The sequence below is a fragment of the Macaca fascicularis genome, chromosome 19 (genome assembly GCF_037993035.2).
Source record: "Macaca fascicularis isolate 582-1 chromosome 19, T2T-MFA8v1.1".
Taxonomy (NCBI): Eukaryota; Metazoa; Chordata; class Mammalia; order Primates; family Cercopithecidae; genus Macaca; species Macaca fascicularis.
This window is the reverse complement of record NC_088393.1, coordinates 12073147-12090211: the sequence shown is the minus strand read 5'-3', so window position 1 is coordinate 12090211 and position 17065 is coordinate 12073147. Positions and strand designations below refer to the sequence as shown.

Below are 17065 nucleotides of genomic sequence, written 5' to 3'. Positions count from 1 at the left end.
GAGCCACCACACCTGGTCTTATTTTTCAGACAGAGTCTTGCTCTGTCGCCCAGGCTGGAGTGCAGTGGCACGATCTCAGCCCCCTGCAGCCTCTGCCTCCTGGGTTCAAGTGATTCTCCTGCCTCAGCCTCCTGAGTAGCTGGGGACTGCAGGAGCGTGTCCCCATGACAAGCTAATTTTTGTATTTATTTATTTTTTTTTTTTAGTAGAGATGGGGTCTCTCCCATGTTGGTCAGGCTGCTCTCGAACTCCTGGCCTCAGGTGATCTGCCTGCCTCGACCTCCCAAAGTGCTGGGATTACAGGCGTGAGCCACCACGTGCAGCCATAACTTTTACTGAGGAAAAAAAAAATGCACGTATAAATGGACTCACGGTGTTCAAACCTCTGTTGAAGAAGGGTCAACTGTACATTGTCGATGGGAATATGAAATGGTGCAGTCATCCCCAAAAACAGTCTGGCAGTTCCTCAAACTGTTAAACATGTAGTTACCATATGTCTCAGCAGTTCGACTCCTAAGTATATACCCAAGAGAAGTATAAACATATGTTCACATAAAACTTCTACACGAATGTTCATGGCAGTAGTAGTTATAACAGTCAAAAACATTTGGCAAACAACTCCAAATGTCCATCAATTGATGAATGCATAAATAAAATATGGTTATAGCCTTACAAAACCTGGTTATATTCCATTCCAAAAAGAATGGAATTGGCCAGGCAGGACTGTAATCCTAGCACTTTGGGAGGCCAAGGTGGGTGGATCACCTGAGGTTGGGAGTTCAGGACCAGCCTGGCCAACATGGAGAAACCCCATCTCTACTAAAAATACAAAAACTAGCTGGGGGTGGTGGGGGATGCCTGTAATCCCAGCTACTCAGGAGGCTGAGGCAGGAGAATCGCTTGAACCCGGGAGTCAGAGGTTGTGGTGAGCCGAGATCGTGCCATTGCACTCCAGCCTGGGCAACAAGAGCGAAACTCCATCTCAAAAAAAAAAAAAAAAAAACAGAAAAAAAGGCCGGGTGCAGTGGCTCACGACTGTAATCCCAGCACTTTGGGAGGCCGGGGCAGGTGGATCACAAGGTCAGGAGTTTGAGACCAGCTTGGCAACATGGCAAAACCCCATCTCTACACAAAAATCTATGAATTAGCTGGGTGCAGTGGCATACACCTATAGTCCCAGCTACTCAGGTAGCTGAGGCAGGATAATCATGAGCCTGGGAAGCAGGTTGCAGCCAAGATTGTGCCACTGCACTCTAGCCTGGGAAACAAAGCAAGATCCTGTCTAAAAAAAATTAATTAATTTAAAAAAATTGATGCAGGAACCTTGAAAACATGTCAATGGGCCAGGCGCGGTAGCTCATGCATGTAATCCCAGCACTTGGGGAGGCTGAGGCTGGCGGATCACTTGAGGTCAGGAGTTCAAGACCAGCCCGGCCAACATGATATACCCCTTCTCTACTAAAAATACAAAAATTAGCTGGGCGCGGTGGCATGTGCCTGTAATCCCAGCTACTTGGGATGCTGAGGCATGGGAATCGCTTGAACCTGGGAGAAGGAGGTTGCAGTGAGCCGAGATACTGCACTCCAGCCTGGATGACAGAGCGAGACTCCATCTCAAAAAAAACCAAAACCAAAACAAAACAAAACGTGTCAAGTGAAGGAAACCAGTCATAAAGGAGCACTTGTGATTCCATTTGTATGAAATGCCCAGCATAGGGAGATCTATAGAGACAGTGGATGAGTGGTTTCCTGGGGTTGGGAGTGAAGGGAAATTAAATACTGATTTGATTTCTTTCTTTCTTTCTTTTGGAGGTGGAGTTTCGCTGTTTTTCCCCAGGCTGGGGTGCAATGGCATCATCTCAGCTCACTGCAACCTCTGCGTCCCGGGTTCAAGCAATTCTCCTACCTCAGCCTCCCAAGTAGCTGGAATTACAGGCATGCACCACCATGCTCGGCTGATGTTTTGTATTTTTAGTAGCGATGCGGTTTCTCCATGTTGGTCAGGCTGTTCTCGAACGCCCGACTTCAGGTGATCTGCCCGCCTCAGGCTCCCCAGGTGTTGGGATTACAGGCGTGAGCCACTGCACCTGGCCAGATACAGGGATTCTTGTTGGAGTGACACACATTTTATAAAATTAGATTGTAGTGGCTAGGAGTGGTGGCTCACACCCGTGATCCCAGCACTTTGGGAGACAGTGGTGGGAGGATCACTTGACGCCAGGAGTTCAAGACCAGCGTGGGCAACACAGCAAGACCCTGGGTCTCTGCAAACTATTTTCAAATTAGCTGGGCATGGTGGCACGCATCTGTAAGTCCCAGCTTCTCGACGCTCTGGGGCTGGAGGATCACTTGAGCCCAGGAGTTGGAGGCTGTACTGAGCTTTGTTCACGCCCCTGGGGCAGCGGGGTTGGTGGTGCTGTTCCATGAACAAAGTCTTTGAGTCATCTGAGCCCATTTCTTGGGTAAGGTAAACATCGGGGCTGGTGAGTTAACCACATAATCTGGATTGTGCCCTCAACCCTGCAGGGCCCTTGCATCTGTTAGCGGGTAAGCTGCCAGACTAATGCTGAATCTTCTCTTTGGGCCAGGTGATTGTCTGACAAGCAGAGGCATGAGCTGGGTCCAGGCCACCCTACTGGCCCGAGGCCTCTGTAGGGCCTGGGGAGGCATCTGCAGGGCTGCCCTTCCAGGAACTTCCATCTCTCAGGTAAGCACCAGCCAGGCAGTCTTTTGGGTAGAGGGAGGTAAGCTTGGGATTTGCTCCCACCCCCTTCAGAATCCACTCTGTGAAGTCAGCTTGGTGAGTCTGGGCTGGCCTATCAGTGCTGAGGTCCCATTAAAAGTCCCTAATTTACGTATGTATGTGTGTTCGTGTGTTTGTGTTTTTTTAATTTTTTATTTATTTATTTTTTTATTTTTTTTGAGTCGGAGTCTCGCTCTGTCGCCCAGGCTGGAGTGCAGTGGCCGGATCTCAGCTCACTGCAAGCTCCACCTCCTGGGTTTACACCATTCTCCTGCCTCAGCCTCCCGAGTAGCTGGGACTACAGGCGCCCGCCACCTCGCCCAGCTAGTTTTTTGTATTTTTTTAGTAGAGACGGGTTGGTCTCGATCTCCTGACCTCGTGATCCGCCCGTCTTGGCCTCCCAAAGTGCTGGGATTACAGGCTTGAGCCACCCCGCCCGGCCGTGTGTTTGTTTTTTGAGACAGTGTCTCGCTCTGTAGCCGAGGCTGGAGTGCAGTAGTGTGATTACAGCTCACTGTAATCTTGACCTGCCAGGTTCAAGCAATCCCCCTGCCTCATCCTCCCAAGTAGCGGGGACTATAGGCACATACTACCACGCCTGGCTAATTTTTGTATATTTTTGTAGAGACGGGGTTTCACCATGTTGGGCAGGCTGGTCTTAAACTCTGGGCTCAAGCGATCCACCTGCGTCAGCCTCCCAAAGTGCTGGGATTACAGGCATGAGCCACCATGCCTGGCCAAAATTCCCTAATTTATTTATTTTTTTGAAACAAGGTCTTGCTCTGTCACCCAGGCTGGAGTACAGTAGTGGAATCAGGGCTCACTGCAGCCTCAAACTCCTGGGCTCAAATGAGCCTCCCACCTCAGCCCCCTGAGTAGCTGGGACCACAGACTTGAGCCACCACACCCAGCTAATTTTTTTTTTTTTTTGAGATGGAGTTTTGCTCTTGTTGCCAAGGCTGGAGTATAGTGGCATGGTCTTGGCTCACTGCAACCTCTGCCTCCTGGGTTCAAGTGATTCTCCTGCCTCAGCCTCCCGAGTAGCTGCGATTACAGGCATGTGTCACCATGCCCAGCTAATTTTTGTAATTTTAGTAGAGACAGGGTTTCACCGTGTTGGCCAGGCTGATCTCGAACTCCTGATCTCAGGTGATTTGCCCGCCTCAGCCTCCCAAAGTGCTGGGATTACAGACATGAGCCACCATACCCGGCTGCTAATTTTTTTAAACATGTGGTCTTGCTGTGTTATCCAGACTGGTCTTGAACCTCTGGGCCCTCAGTCCTTCCACTTTGGCCTCCCAAAGTGCTAGGATTACAGGTGTGAGCCACTGTGCCTGGACCCTAATTTAAGAGGTGCTAGTGTCCACGTGGGTGAGGGGATTGACTTTGAAAATAAGGATGTATGAGCTCGGTGGATTTGTGTGGTGACTGTGGGCAGGTCCTCCTGCATCTACTTGTGGAGATGGGGCAGAAAACTGAATTTTCTTCCCGTACCCATAGTGACCAGATGGCGAAAGCAGATTGACAGCCATAGATAGCAATAACGATGATGGTGGGAATATTAATAGTTCCCGTATTGAGCACTTACTCTGTGCCCGGCCCCGTGCTATGCATTTCATTTACATTACCTCTGTTGCAGTGTTTCCCCCTTGTTAGGCATTTTAGAGCTTCCTGTCTGATTTTTACCCCAGAGTGGTATAATACTACACCACCTATAGTATTAATTGACTGAAATTTCAGGTTTTTGTTTTGAGATGGAGTCTCCCTCTGTCACCCAGGCTGGAGTGCAGTGGTGCGATCTCAGCTCATTGCAACCTCTGCCTCCCGGGTTCAAGTGAGTTTCCTGCCTCAGCCTCCTGAATAGCTGGGATTACAGGTGCGCGGCACCACGCCCGGCTCATTTTTGTATTTTTGATAGAGATGGGGTTTCACCACGTTGGCCAGGCTGGTCTCGAACTCCTGACCTCAAGTGATCCACCCACCTCTCAAAGTGCTGGGATTACAGGCACAAGCCATTGCACCCAGCCTGAAATTTTACTTTAAATGAATGCCTTTTTTTGTTTGTTTTTTGTTTTTTTTAACATTGCCTTATCAAAGAAGGATATGGAATGGCTGTTGGGAACCACAGAGTAGGGGGACTAAGGGCACTGACTCCATTCTCAGCTTGCATGCTTTGCAGCTGTGTAACATTGTGCATCCCACTTCATCTTCCTTAGCCTTGGTTTTTCTCATCTGTAAAATGAGCGTAGTAAGAGTACCCCCCACCTAGGGCCTCACATTTATAAGGTGCTCAACTGTGTCTACAGTGGAAGAATACTTGGTAAATATCGTCTCTTTTGAGACAGGATCTCACTCTGTCGCCCAGGCGGGAGTGCAGTGGCGTGATCTTGGCTCACTGCAACGTCAACCTCCCTGTCTCAGTTGATCTGCCTACTTCAGCCTCCACAGTAGCTGGGACTACATACATACACCACCATGCCTGGCTAATTTTTGTATTTTTTTGTAGAGATAAGGTTTCAGCAGATTGCCCAGGCTGGTCTGGAACTCCTGACCTCAGGTGATCTGCCCACCTCAGCCTCCTAAAGTGCTGGGATTATAAGTGTGAGCCACCAAGCCTGGACTAATATTGGCTCTTAACTTGTTAGCTATATATGTATGTGTGTGTGTGTGTGTGTGTGTCTGTGTAGATAAACACACATACATTCACTTATTTTTTAGAGATAAGGTTTCACTCTCTCATTCAGGCTGGAGTGCAGTGACACAATCGTAGTTCACTGCAGCCTGGAACTCCTGGGCTCAAGCAATCCTCCTGCTTCAGCCTCCTAAGTAGCGGGGACTACAGGTATACACCACCATGCCCAGCTTATTTTTTAATTTTTTCCATAGAGAGATGGAGTCTCACTATGTTGCCCAGGCTGCAATGCAGTGGTGCAATCAAAGCACAGTACAGCCTTGCTAACTAGCTGTATATTTTTAAGATGCCTTATATGTAACCCTTCTAATTTAAAAATTCAATTTAAAATAAGAAATTTGTTACTGTGTCATCTAGAACCAGAGTTTGGCTACTCTGGAGACTGAGGTGGGAGGATCACTTGAGCCCAGGAGTTCTGGGCTGTTGTGCACTATGCTGATGGAGTGTCCTGCACTAAGTTTTGCATGAATATTGTAACCTCCTGGGACTTGGGGGACCACTAGGTTGCCTAAGGAAGTGTGAACTGACCCAGGTTGGAAACAGCAGGTCAAAACTCCTGTGCTGACCAGTTGGCTCATGCCTGTGAATAGCCACTGCACTCCCCACCTGGGCAACATAGCTAGATTCCATCTCTTTTTTTTTTTTTTTTGAGACGGAGTCTCACTCTGTAGCCCAAGCTGGAGTGCAGTGGCCGGATCTCAGCTCACTGCAAGCTCCGCCTCCCGGGTTCACGCCATTCTCCGGTCTCAGCCTCCCAAGTAGCTGGGACTACAGGCGCCCACCACCTCGCCCGGCTAGTTTTTTGTATTTCTTAGTAGAGACGGGGTTTCACCGTGTTAGCCAGGATGGTCTCGATCTCCTGACCTCGTGATCCACCCGTCTCGGCCTCCCAAAGTGCTGGGATTACAGGCTTGAGCCACCGCGCCCGGCCTAGACTCCATCTCTTAAAGAAAAAAGGGTCCCAGCGCTTTGGGAGGCTGCAGTGGGTGGATCACCTTAGGTCAGGAATTCGAGACCATCCTGGCCAACATGGTGAAACCCCGTCTCTACTAAAAATACAAAAATTAGGCCAGGCACAGTGGCTCACATCTGTAATCCCAGCACTTTGGGAGGCTGAGGTGAGTGGATCATGAGGTCAGGAGTTCAAGACCAGCCTGGCCAACATGTGAAACCACGTCTCTACTAAAAATACAAAAAATTAGCTGGGCGTGGTGGCATGTGCCTGTAATCCCAGCTACTTCGGAGGCTGAGGCAGAAGAATTGCTTGAACCAGGGAGTCAGAGGTTGTAGTGAGCCGAGATCGTGCCACTGCACTCCAGCCTGGCAACAGAGCGAGACTCCGTCTCAGGAAAAACAAACAAACACAACACAAAAATCAGCTGGGCATGGTGGCAGGCACCTGTAATCCTAGCTACTTGGGAGGCTGAGGCAGGAGATTCGCTTGAACCCAGAAGGCAGAGGTTGCAGTGAGCTGAGATGGCGCCATTGCACTCCAGCCTGGGTGATAAGAGTGAAACTCTATCTCAAGAAAAAAAGAAAAAGAAAGGGGCTGGGTACGGTGGCTCATGCCTATAATCAGAAGACTTGGGGAAGCTAGGTCAGGCGCGGTGGCTCACGCCTGTAATCCCAGCACTTTGGGAGGCCAAGGTGGGCGGATCATGAGGTCAGGAGATCGAGACCATCCTAACATGGTGAAACCCCGTCTCTATTAAAAATACAAAAAATTCGCTGGGCGTGGTGGCGGGCGCCTGTAGTTCCAGCTACTCAGGAGGCTGAGGCAGGAGAATGGTGTGAACCCGGGAGGTGGAGCTTGCAGTGAGTGGAGATTGCACCACCGCACTCCAGCCTGGGCGACAGAGCGAGACTCTGTCTCAAAAAAAAAAAAAACAAAAGACTTGGGGAGGTCGAGGCAAGTGGATCACTTGAGGCCTGGAGTTTGAGACCAGCCTGGCCAACATGATGAAACCCCATCTTTACTAAAAATACAAAAATTAGCAGGGCATGGTGGAACACATCTGTAGTCCAGCTTACTTGTGAGGCAAAGGCATGAGAATCGCTTGAACATGGGAGACGGAGGTTGCAGTGAGCTGAGGTCATGCCACTGCGCTGCAGCATGGGTGACGGAAAGAGACTGTCTTAAAAAAAAAAAAAAAAAAATTAAAAGCAAAAAGGGCCACCAGGCACAGTGGCTCATGTCTGTAATCCCAACACTTTGGGAGGTGGAGACGGGATGATCACTTGAAGCCAGGTGTTCAAGACCAGCCTGGGCAAAACAGCGTAACTCCTGTCTGCTGAAAATGGAAAAATTAGCCAGGTGCGGTGGTGTACACCTGTAGTTCCAGCTACTGGACAGGCAGAGGGGGAGAATTGCTTGAGCCCAGGAGTTCAAAGCTGCAATAGCCCTAGTAGCACAACTACATTCCAGCCTAGGCCACAGAGCCAGACCCTGTCTCAAAAAAAAAAAAAAAAAATATATATATATATATATATATATATAGGGCATGTGCGTGTCATCACTGTGATTATTACCAAGTTGCCTCCGTGGCAGTTTTTACCAGCTCCCCATAGCCATGGCTAACAGTACCTGTTCCCTGCCTACTGTGCCAGCATTGTGTTTTATTGCACTTTGTAATGGCGTCGAATCTTGGGTTCGTAACCACAGTTCCATACCTCCAAGTCCTCAGGGAGGCCACTGGGACCTCTCCCAGGAAAGCCAGCCTGGCGCCCCCATGGACACTGGGAGGTGCCGGATTCCAGCAATTCTCCTCCCTCCCCAGGTCCCTCGCCAGCTCCCTCGGGGCCTGCACTGCAGCGCAGCCCCCCATAGCTCTGAACAGTCCCTGGTTTCCAGCCCACCGGAACCCCGGCAGAGGCCCACCAAGGCTCTGGTGCCCTATGAGGACCTGTTTGGGCAGGCGCCTAGCGGGGAACGGGACAAGGCCAGCTTCCTGCAGGCGGTGCAGAAATTTGGGGAGCACAGCGTGCGTAAGCGGGGCCACATTGACTTCATCTACCTGGCCCTGCGCAAGATGCGGGAGTATGGCGTCGAGCGGGACCTGGCTGTGTACAACCAGCTGCTCGACATCTTCCCCAAAGAGGTCTTCCGGCCTCGCAACGTCATCCAGCGCATCTTCGTCCACTACCCTCGGCAGCAGGAGTGTGGGATTGCCGTCCTGGAGCAGATGGAGAGCCACGGTGAGGCCAGGAGGCTGGCGCGGGGTGGGGAGTGGGCTACCCTGATAGCTGGCAACACCTCTCCTGGGTCTCAGCCCCTCCTTCCTCCATGGCTCCCTCTCTGTCTCTCTGGCTCCCCTCCCTCTGCCAATCCATCTTTTCATCACTCATCTCTCTTTCTTGCCTTCCTCTGACTTTTCCTTCCTTCCTTCCTTCCTTCCTTCCTTCCTTCCTTCCTTCCTTCCTTCCTTCCTGCCTGCCTGCCTGCCTGCCTGCCTGCCTGCTTTCCTTCCTTCCTTCCTTCCCTCCCTCTCTCCCTCTCTCCCTCCGTCCCTTCCTTCCTCTCTTTCTATCTTTCTTTTAGAAGTAGGGTCTCGCTATGTTGCCCAGGCTGGTCTCAAACTCCTGGGCTCAAGCGATCCTCTCCCCTTGGCCTCCCAGTGTGCTGGGATTACAGGCATGAGCCTTTTTCTTTCTAATTCTCTCTGATTCTTTTCTCCCTGTCTGTGATCAATTCCCTGACTTCAATGTTCTCTTCTCTCCTCTTCCCTTCCCTCCGTCCCCCTCCGTCTCTGAGGTTCTGCCTGCATCTGCCCAGCACAGGTGTGATGCCCAACAAGGAGACAGAGTTCCTGCTGATTCAGATATTTGGACGCAAAAGCTACCCCATGCTCAAGTTGCTGCGCCTGAAGATGTGGTTCCCTCGATTCATGAACATCAACCCCTTCCCAGTGCCCCGGGACCTGTCCCAGGACCCGGTGGAGCTGGCCACGTTTGGCCTGAGGCACATGGAGCCTGACCTTAGTGCCAGGGTCACCATCTACCAGGTATCCGCCCTTGTCCACAGCCTCAGCTGCCACCCCAGGTCAGGCTCCCACCGTTCCTCCTCCAAGCTCCCCTTCTCTCACTCTAGTGACTGTGGTGAATCAAGTTCTTTTTTGAGACAGGGTCTTGCTCTGTTGCCCAGGCTGGAGTGCAGTGGCACTAACTCGGCTCACTGCAGCCTCTGCCTCCCAGGCTCAAGCGATCTTTCCACCTCAGCCTCCTGAGTAGCTGGGACTCCAGTCTACTGAGTAGCTGGAGTCTAGCCTCCTGAGTAGCTAGGACTCCAGTCTGAGTAGCTGGGAGTCCAGTCCACACACCACCACGCCTGGCTAATTAAAAAAACTGTATTTTTTACAGAGACAGAGTCTCACTATATTGCCCAGTCTGGTCTTGAACTCCTGGGCTCAAGTAATCCTCCTGCCTTGGCCTCCCAAAGTGCTGGGATTACAGGCATGAGGCACCGTGCCTGGCCGTGAATTAAGTTCTGATTCTCTGGCTGAGTCCTCTGGTAGGTTCCCATGGTCCTTACTGCTGGCACAGCTTGAGTAACCTCTGTTTCAGTCCTTTCAGGCTGCTCTAACAAAATCTCTTAGCTTGGGTCATTTATGAACAACAAAAATTTATTGCTCACAGTTCTAGAGGCTGGGAAGTTCAAGATCAAGGTGTCACCAGATCTAGGTCTGGTCAGGGTTTGCTCTCTGCTTCAAGGATGACACATTCTGGCTGTGTCCTCACATAGTATAAGAGGCAAACAAGCCCCTCAGACCTCTACTGTTTTTTGAGACAAGGTCTGGCTCTATTGCCCAGGCTGGAGCACAGTGGCACTATCTTGGCTCACTGCAAATTCCACCTCCTGGACTGAAGCCATCCTTTCACCTCAGCCTCCTGAGTAGCTGGGACTATAGTTGTACACCACCACACCCAGCTAATTTTTGTATTTCTTGTAGAGATGGGGTTCCACCACGTTGCCCAGGCTGGTCTCAAACTCGTGAGCTCAAGCGATCCACCTGCGTTAGCCTCCCAAAGTGCTGGGATTGCAAGCATGAGCCACCATGCCTGGCCCCCTCAGACATTTGTTTTCTTTTTTGAGACGGAGTCTCGCTCTGTTGCCAGGCTGGAGTGCTGTGGTGCCATCTTGGCTCACTGCAACTCTGACTCCCTGGTTCAAGCAATTCTCCTGCCTCAGCCTCCTGAGTAGCTGGCACTACAGGCATGCACCACCACACCCAGCTAATTTTTGTATTTTTAGTAGAGACAGGGTTTCACCATGTTGGCCAGGCTGGTCTCGATCTCCTGACCTCATGATCTGCCCACCTCAGCCTCCCAAAGTGCTGGGATTACACGCATGAGCCACCATGCCCGGCCCAGACCTCTTTTATAAGGGAACTAATCTCATTCATGAGAGCAGAGCCCTTATGATCTAAGTGCCTCTCTTCTCAAAGGCCTGACCTCTTAATCCTATTGCATTGGAGATACACTGCAACATGAATTTCAGGGGGCCATAAACATTCAGACCATAGCACCCTCCCATCCTTCTCCCAACACTTGCTAGCTTCTAGACATCTTCCTTCTTTTCTGTGCCAGTTCCCACCACAGGCCTTTGTATTCTCTGTTCCTTCTGCCAGGAACACTGTTCCCCGTGGACTTCATGTTATTCCGGTCTCAGCTCCACTATTCCTAATCAGGATGCCCTTCCTGACCTCCCTGGCCAAGGCACCACCCCTTCACAGTGCTGGGCTTGGTTCCTTATTCACCATGACTCAGTCTCCCTCCTGTCTCCCAAGGCTGAGCACAGGATTTGGTGCAAAGCTGACACTTGGTAGTGGCTTGTTGAATGACTGAGTGGAGTAACACCCCCATCTCAGTGTCCTGGGAGTCTCCACTCACGCCAGATCACATAAGGGATCCAAAGAGAGCCCCTCACAGCACTTGTCATCTGGTCCTGGATGGATAACAGTTTCCTTAAGAGCCAGTGGTTCTGAGATGGAGAAGCCTGGGGCGCTGTGGGAGCCCAGAGTGGGCAGGTAGGGCTTCCTGGGGGAGGTAAGGAGAGCAGAGGACTCTGGGCAGAGGGAGCAGTGTGTACCAGGGAATGGGGTGCAGTGAGTGGGGGCACCTGATTAAAGAGCTTGATCTCAAACCTCCTGGTTGGTGGGGAGAGCCATGCCAGGGGCGGGGGGCGGGGATTTAAGAAGAGGGATGGGCTGGGCACGGTGGCTCACGCCTGTAATCCCAGCACTTTGGGAGGCCGAGGCGGGCGGATCATGAAGTCAGGAGATCAAGACCATTCTGGCTAACACAGTGAAACCCTGTCTCTACTAAAAATACAAAAAAATTAGCCAGGTGTGGTGGCGGGCGCCTGTAGTCCCAGCTACTCGGGAGGCTGAGGCAGAAGAATGGCGTGAACCTGGGAGGCAGAGTTTGCAGTGAGCCAAGATAGTGCCACTGCACTCCAGCCTGGGCGATAGAGCAAGACTCTGTCTCAAAAAAAGAAAAAAGAGGGATGGGGTTGGAATCATGTTTCTGGAAGAATCTGCAATTGGAAACGTGTCTCCTGGCGGCTGTGTGGATGATATTGGACGGGGAGAGGGGCTAGGGGACCAGGGTTGTAGGTCCCGGTGAGAGACACCTTGAGACCAGCAGTAGAATGTGGGAGGAAGGGTTGTTTTTAGTTCATTTCTTCATTTTGCAAAGCAATGCACTAAAAAGCCAAACCATGTAAAGGCACACGGTGACGAGTCCTCTGCTTCTACCCAGGCCCCGCCCCCTCCCCACCCCTGTCTCCTTCCCCAGAGGTGACTATTTCCATGTCTCCTTCCAGAGAGGTTCTATGCATTTGCAGATCTCTCTCTCTCTCTCTTTTTTTTTTTTTTTTTTTTTGCATCTATATCCTTTGTATTTAAATATCCTTCACCCCCATCTCATGGAGTAAAATACAGCCAGGCACAGTGGCTCATGCCTGTAATCCCAGCACTTTGGGAGGCTGACGCAGATGGACTGCTTGAGCCCAGAAGTTTGAGACCAGCCTGGGCAACATGCCAAGACCCTGTCTCTACCAAAAAAATATATGAAAATTAGCTGGGAGTGGTGGTGCACACCTGTAGCCCCAGCTACTGAGGAGGCTGAGGCAGGAGGATGGCTTGAACTCAGGAAGTCAAGGCTGTGGTAAGCCGTGATCATACCACTGTAAACCAGACTGGGCGACGGAGCAGGATCCTATCTGTTTAAAAAAAGAAGTTTCTTGGCCAGGCATGGTGGCTCACACCTGTAATCTCAGCACTTTGGGAGGCTGAGGCAGGCGGGATCACCTGAGGTTGGGAGTTCGAGACCAGTCTGACCAACATGGAGAAACCATGAAAAATAGAAACCATTTTTCTATTAAAAATACAAAAAGAATTATCCGGGCGTGGTGATGCATGCCTGTAATCCCAGCTACTTGTGAGGCTGAGGCAGGAGAATCGCTTGAACCCGGGAGGTGGAGGTTGCAGTGAGCCAAGATTGTGCCATTGCACTCCAGTCTGGGCAATAAGAATGAAACTCCGTCTCAAAAAAAAAAAAAAAAAAAGTTTCTTTAGTAGCAGGGGATTATATACATGTACCTTGCGTTTTGCAAATGTCACTTAAAACAACTAGAAGTCACTGATCCATCTCAATTTTTCTTTTTTTTTTTTTTGAGACAGAGCCTTGTTCTGTCGCCCATGCTGGAGTGCGGTGGCACAGTCTCGGCTCACTACCACCTCCATCTCCCAGGTTCAAGGAATTCTCGTTCCTCAGCCTCCCGTGTAGCAGGGACTACAGGCGTGTGCCACCACTCCCAGCTAATTTTTGTATTTTTAGTAGAGTTGGGGTTTCACCATGTTGGCCAGGCTGGTCTCAAACTCCTGGCCTCAAGTGATCCACCAGCCTCGGCCTCCCAAAATGCTGGGATTACAGGTGTGAGCCACCGTGCCCGTCCTGCCTATCTCAGTTTTTTTAACTTGAAAGGATGAATGATACATGTTCTAACAGCTGTCCACTGTTTTGGTTCAAAAGCAGGTGCATTTTGTTAAAAAAAAAAAAATTTGTTGGTGGGGTGCAGTGCCTCTCTACTAAAAATACAAAATTAGCTGGGCGTGGTGGCGCATGCCTGTAAATCCCAGCTACTTGGGAGACTGAGGCAGGAGAATCGCTTGAACCCACGAGGTGAAGGTTGTAGTGAGCCGAGATCACGCCACTGCATTCCAGCCTGGGCAACAAGAGCAAAACTCCATCTCAAAAAAAAAAAAAAAATTTGTCTAGTGTTTTTGAATTATGTTCAGGTATAGAATTTTAAAAGATACAAAAAGGTATTCCTTCCCACCCTGTCCTCCACAGAGGTGAAAGCTATCATTTGCTTCTAGTGTCTCCTTCCTGGGATATTCTGTATATGTGAAGTTATTTTTCTTCTTGTAATTCACAAGCACTGAGCACTTACTATTTGCCAGGGACTGTTCTACACATTTTACAACCACCCAAAGTTAGGTTTATGCCCATAATCCTAGTGCTTTGGGAGGCCAAGGCAGGCGGATCACCTGAGGCCAGGAGTTTGAGACCAGCCAGGCCAACATAGCAAAACCCTATCTCTACTAAAAATACAAAAAATTAGCCGGGCGTGGTGGCAGGTGCCTGTAGTCCCAGCTACTCGGGAGGCTGAGGCAGGAGAATAGCTTGAACCCAGGAGGCGGAGGCTATAGTGAGTCAAGATCACGCCACTGCACTCCAGCCTGAGCAACAAGAGAAAAACTCCATCTCAAAAATAAAAAAATTTAAAAAAATTAGCGGGGCATAGTGGTGTACACCCTTAGACCAAGCTACTTGGGAAACTGAGGTGGGAAGATCACTTGAGCCCAGGAGTTCAGGCCTACAGTGAACTATGATCGTGCCACCGTACTCCAACATGGATGACAGAGAGGGAGACCCCATCTCTATAAAAGAAAAAAAAAGCCGGGCGCGGTGGCTCAAGCCTGTAATCCCAGCACTTTGGGAGGCCGAGACGGGTGGATCACAAGGTCAGGAGATCGAGACCATCCTGGCTAACACGGTGAAACCCCGTCTCTACTAAAAAAATACAAAAAAATTAGCCGGGCGAGGTGGCGGGCGCCTGTAGTCCCAGCTACTCGGGAGGCTGAGGCAGGAGAATGGCGGGAACCCGGGAGGCGGAGCTTGCAGTGAGCTGAGATCGCACCACTGCACTCCAGCCTGGGCGACAGAGCGAGACTCCGTCTCAAAAAAAACAAAAAAATAATAATAATTGGAATTAAGTGCTATTATCATCCCTATTGTGCATCTGAAAAAACTGAGGCACACAGGTACAGTGACTTGGCCGAGGTCACATAGCTTGTGACAGAGTCAGGATTTTGACACATGTGGGCTGGCTCCAGGGTGGTTCCCTCAGGGTGAGCATCCTAAAGGTTGGTGGCTATTGCCAAATGGGACAGAGGGACAAGGGGACAGGTTGGAGGACCATGTACCAGATCCAGGAAAGGTGTCCTAAATTCGCTGATATCCCCCTTTCTGTTTCTCTGTCTCCAGTTCCTCTGTAGGGGATTGGGGGTTACAAGATTACATCCCTACTTTCCCTTGCAGGTTCCTTTGCCCAAAGACTCAACAGGTGCAGCAGATCCCCCCCAGCCCCACATCGTAGGTAAGTCCGCAAGCATAGGGGCGGCCAGGTCTCTAACCTGACCCAGGCCCTGCTGGACCTAAGCTGGGCTCCCTGAGCCTTTGGGCAGAGTCCCTCACAGGGCACAGGGCATGTATATCTCCACACCAGGAATCCAGAGTCCCGATCAGCAGGCTGCCCTGGCCCGCCACAACCCTGCCCGGCCCATCTTTGTCGAGGGCCCCTTCTCCCTGTGGCTCCGAAACAAGTGTGTGTATTACCACATCCTCAGAGCTGACTTGCTGCCCCCGGAGGAGAGGGTGAGGGCTTAAAGCAAAGCATGTGTCGGGCCTGGGGAGTGGGGCTGGCACCACCCTGAGGGTGCATGGGAGAGGCTGGGGGAGGGAGACTACGAGAGCCCCGGCCTCTGACCCTCCTGCCTGCACTCCCCTCTTTGGAGTAGGAAGTGGAAGAGACCCCGGAGGAGTGGAACCTCTATTACCCGATGCAGCTGGACCTGGAGTATTCGAGGAGTGGCTGGGATGACTACGAGTTTGACATCAATGAAGGTAGAAACTGGGCCTGGTGCGGTGGGTGTGCCTGTAATCTCAGCCCTCCGACAGGCTGAGGTGGGAGGATCACTTGAGCCTGGGAGCTGAGGTTGCAGTGAATTATGATTGAGCCACTGCACTCTGGCCTGCGTGATAGACCCTGTCTCTTAAAAAAAAAGAAAAAAAAAAAAAAGGCAAAAACCTGGACAGGCAGGACTTCCAAACATTCCAAACACCACCCAGGATGAGGGGCGGCCTCTGGGGTCAAGGAGTAGGCCCAGGCTGAGATGCAGTCCACTTACCCCCTCATCCTCCCGCCACACACTCTCATTTGCCTCAGGGGCTCCAGACCTCAGGCCACTCAGCCCTGTCGGCCCTTGGTCATTCCCTCCCTCCACACCTCTGTGCTGGCTACTGGGTGTCACCAGGGCAAACCTAGTCCCTTGAGTCAGTAAGGGAACAGGCAAATTACACTTTGGGGAGCTTAGGAGAGGAACGTGCCTTGAGTGGGAGGTCAGGAGGGCTTCCTAGCAGAATCTAGAAGACCCAGGAGGCATCGCTTGGGTGAAGTGTGGAGTGGGCAGCCTAGGCAGCAGGGCTAGCTTGTGCAAAGGTTTGGAGGCACAAGAAAGTGGAAGGAAGCCGGGTGCAGTGGCTCAGGCCTGTAATCCCAGCACTTTGGGAGGCTGAGACGGGTGGATCATTTGAGGTCAGGAATTTGAGACCAGTCTGGCCAACATAGTGAAACCCCATCTCTACTAAAAATTTAAAAATTAGCCGGGCGTGGTGCTGTGCGCCTGTAGTCCCAGCTCCTCTGGAGGCCAAGGCAGGAGAATCACTTGAACCTGGGAGGCGGAAGTTGCAGTGAGCCGAGATCTCGCCACTGCACTCCGGCCTGGGCGACACAGCGAGACTCCATCTCAAACAAAAAAGAAAGTGGAAGGGAGTGTAAAATACCTCAAAAAGGTGTAGGCATGGGTTAGCCGCTGCAGCCCCCACTGTGCAAATCCTGAGGGTGTATCTCTTCCAACAGTGGAGGAAGGCCCTGTCTTCGCCATGTGCATGGCGGGTGCCCATGACCAGGCGACGCTGGCCAAGTGGATCCAGGGCCTGCAGGAGACCAATCCAACTCTGGCCCAGATCCCCGTGGTCTTCCGCCTGACCCGGGCCACCGGGGAGCTCCACACATCCTCTGCAGGGCTGGAGGAACCGCCCCCGCCCGAGGACCACGAGGAAGACGACAGCCGGCAGCGACAGCAGCAGGGCCAGAGCTGAGTCTGAGCGGGCGTGAGGGCACAGGCTGTGGCCCGAGGCGGCGGTGGACTGAAGGCATGAGATGCCCTTTGAGTGTACAGCAAATAAATGTTTTCCTGCTTGGGGCTCCCTTCCCTCCTCTCTGGCAGTGTAGCATTCCCTCCCCAGGATCTCAGGCTGCCAGCGATGGGCAGGCGAGACCCCTC

At 51.4% G+C, this 17065-nt stretch overlaps 1 protein-coding gene across 10 annotated transcripts in view; it reads left to right on the top strand.

Moving 5' to 3' along the window:
- ECSIT (ECSIT signaling integrator) overlaps positions 1-16984 on the top strand; it is a 30377-nt gene extending 13393 nt beyond the window's left edge. For 3 of the 10 annotated variants that reach the window (XM_045379074.3, XM_045379075.3, XM_065535429.2), the window contains 7 exons: positions 2589-2707; positions 8213-8630; positions 9213-9436; positions 15039-15096; positions 15226-15374; positions 15518-15623; positions 16639-16984. In XM_045379074.3, coding sequence (XP_045235009.2) covers positions 2612-2707; positions 8213-8630; positions 9213-9436; positions 15039-15096; positions 15226-15374; positions 15518-15623; positions 16639-16880 — 1293 coding nt within the window. In that variant the 5' untranslated portion in view covers positions 2589-2611 and the 3' untranslated portion in view covers positions 16881-16984. Of the gene's footprint in view, positions 1-1812; positions 2484-2588; positions 2708-8212; positions 8631-9212; positions 9437-15038; positions 15097-15225; positions 15375-15517; positions 15624-16638 lie in introns of all 10 variants that reach the window. The other 7 variants (XM_065535428.2, XM_074025986.1, XM_074025984.1 and 4 more) reach the window with 7 other exon arrangements.
- The last annotated feature ends 81 nt before the right edge of the window (positions 16985-17065 follow it).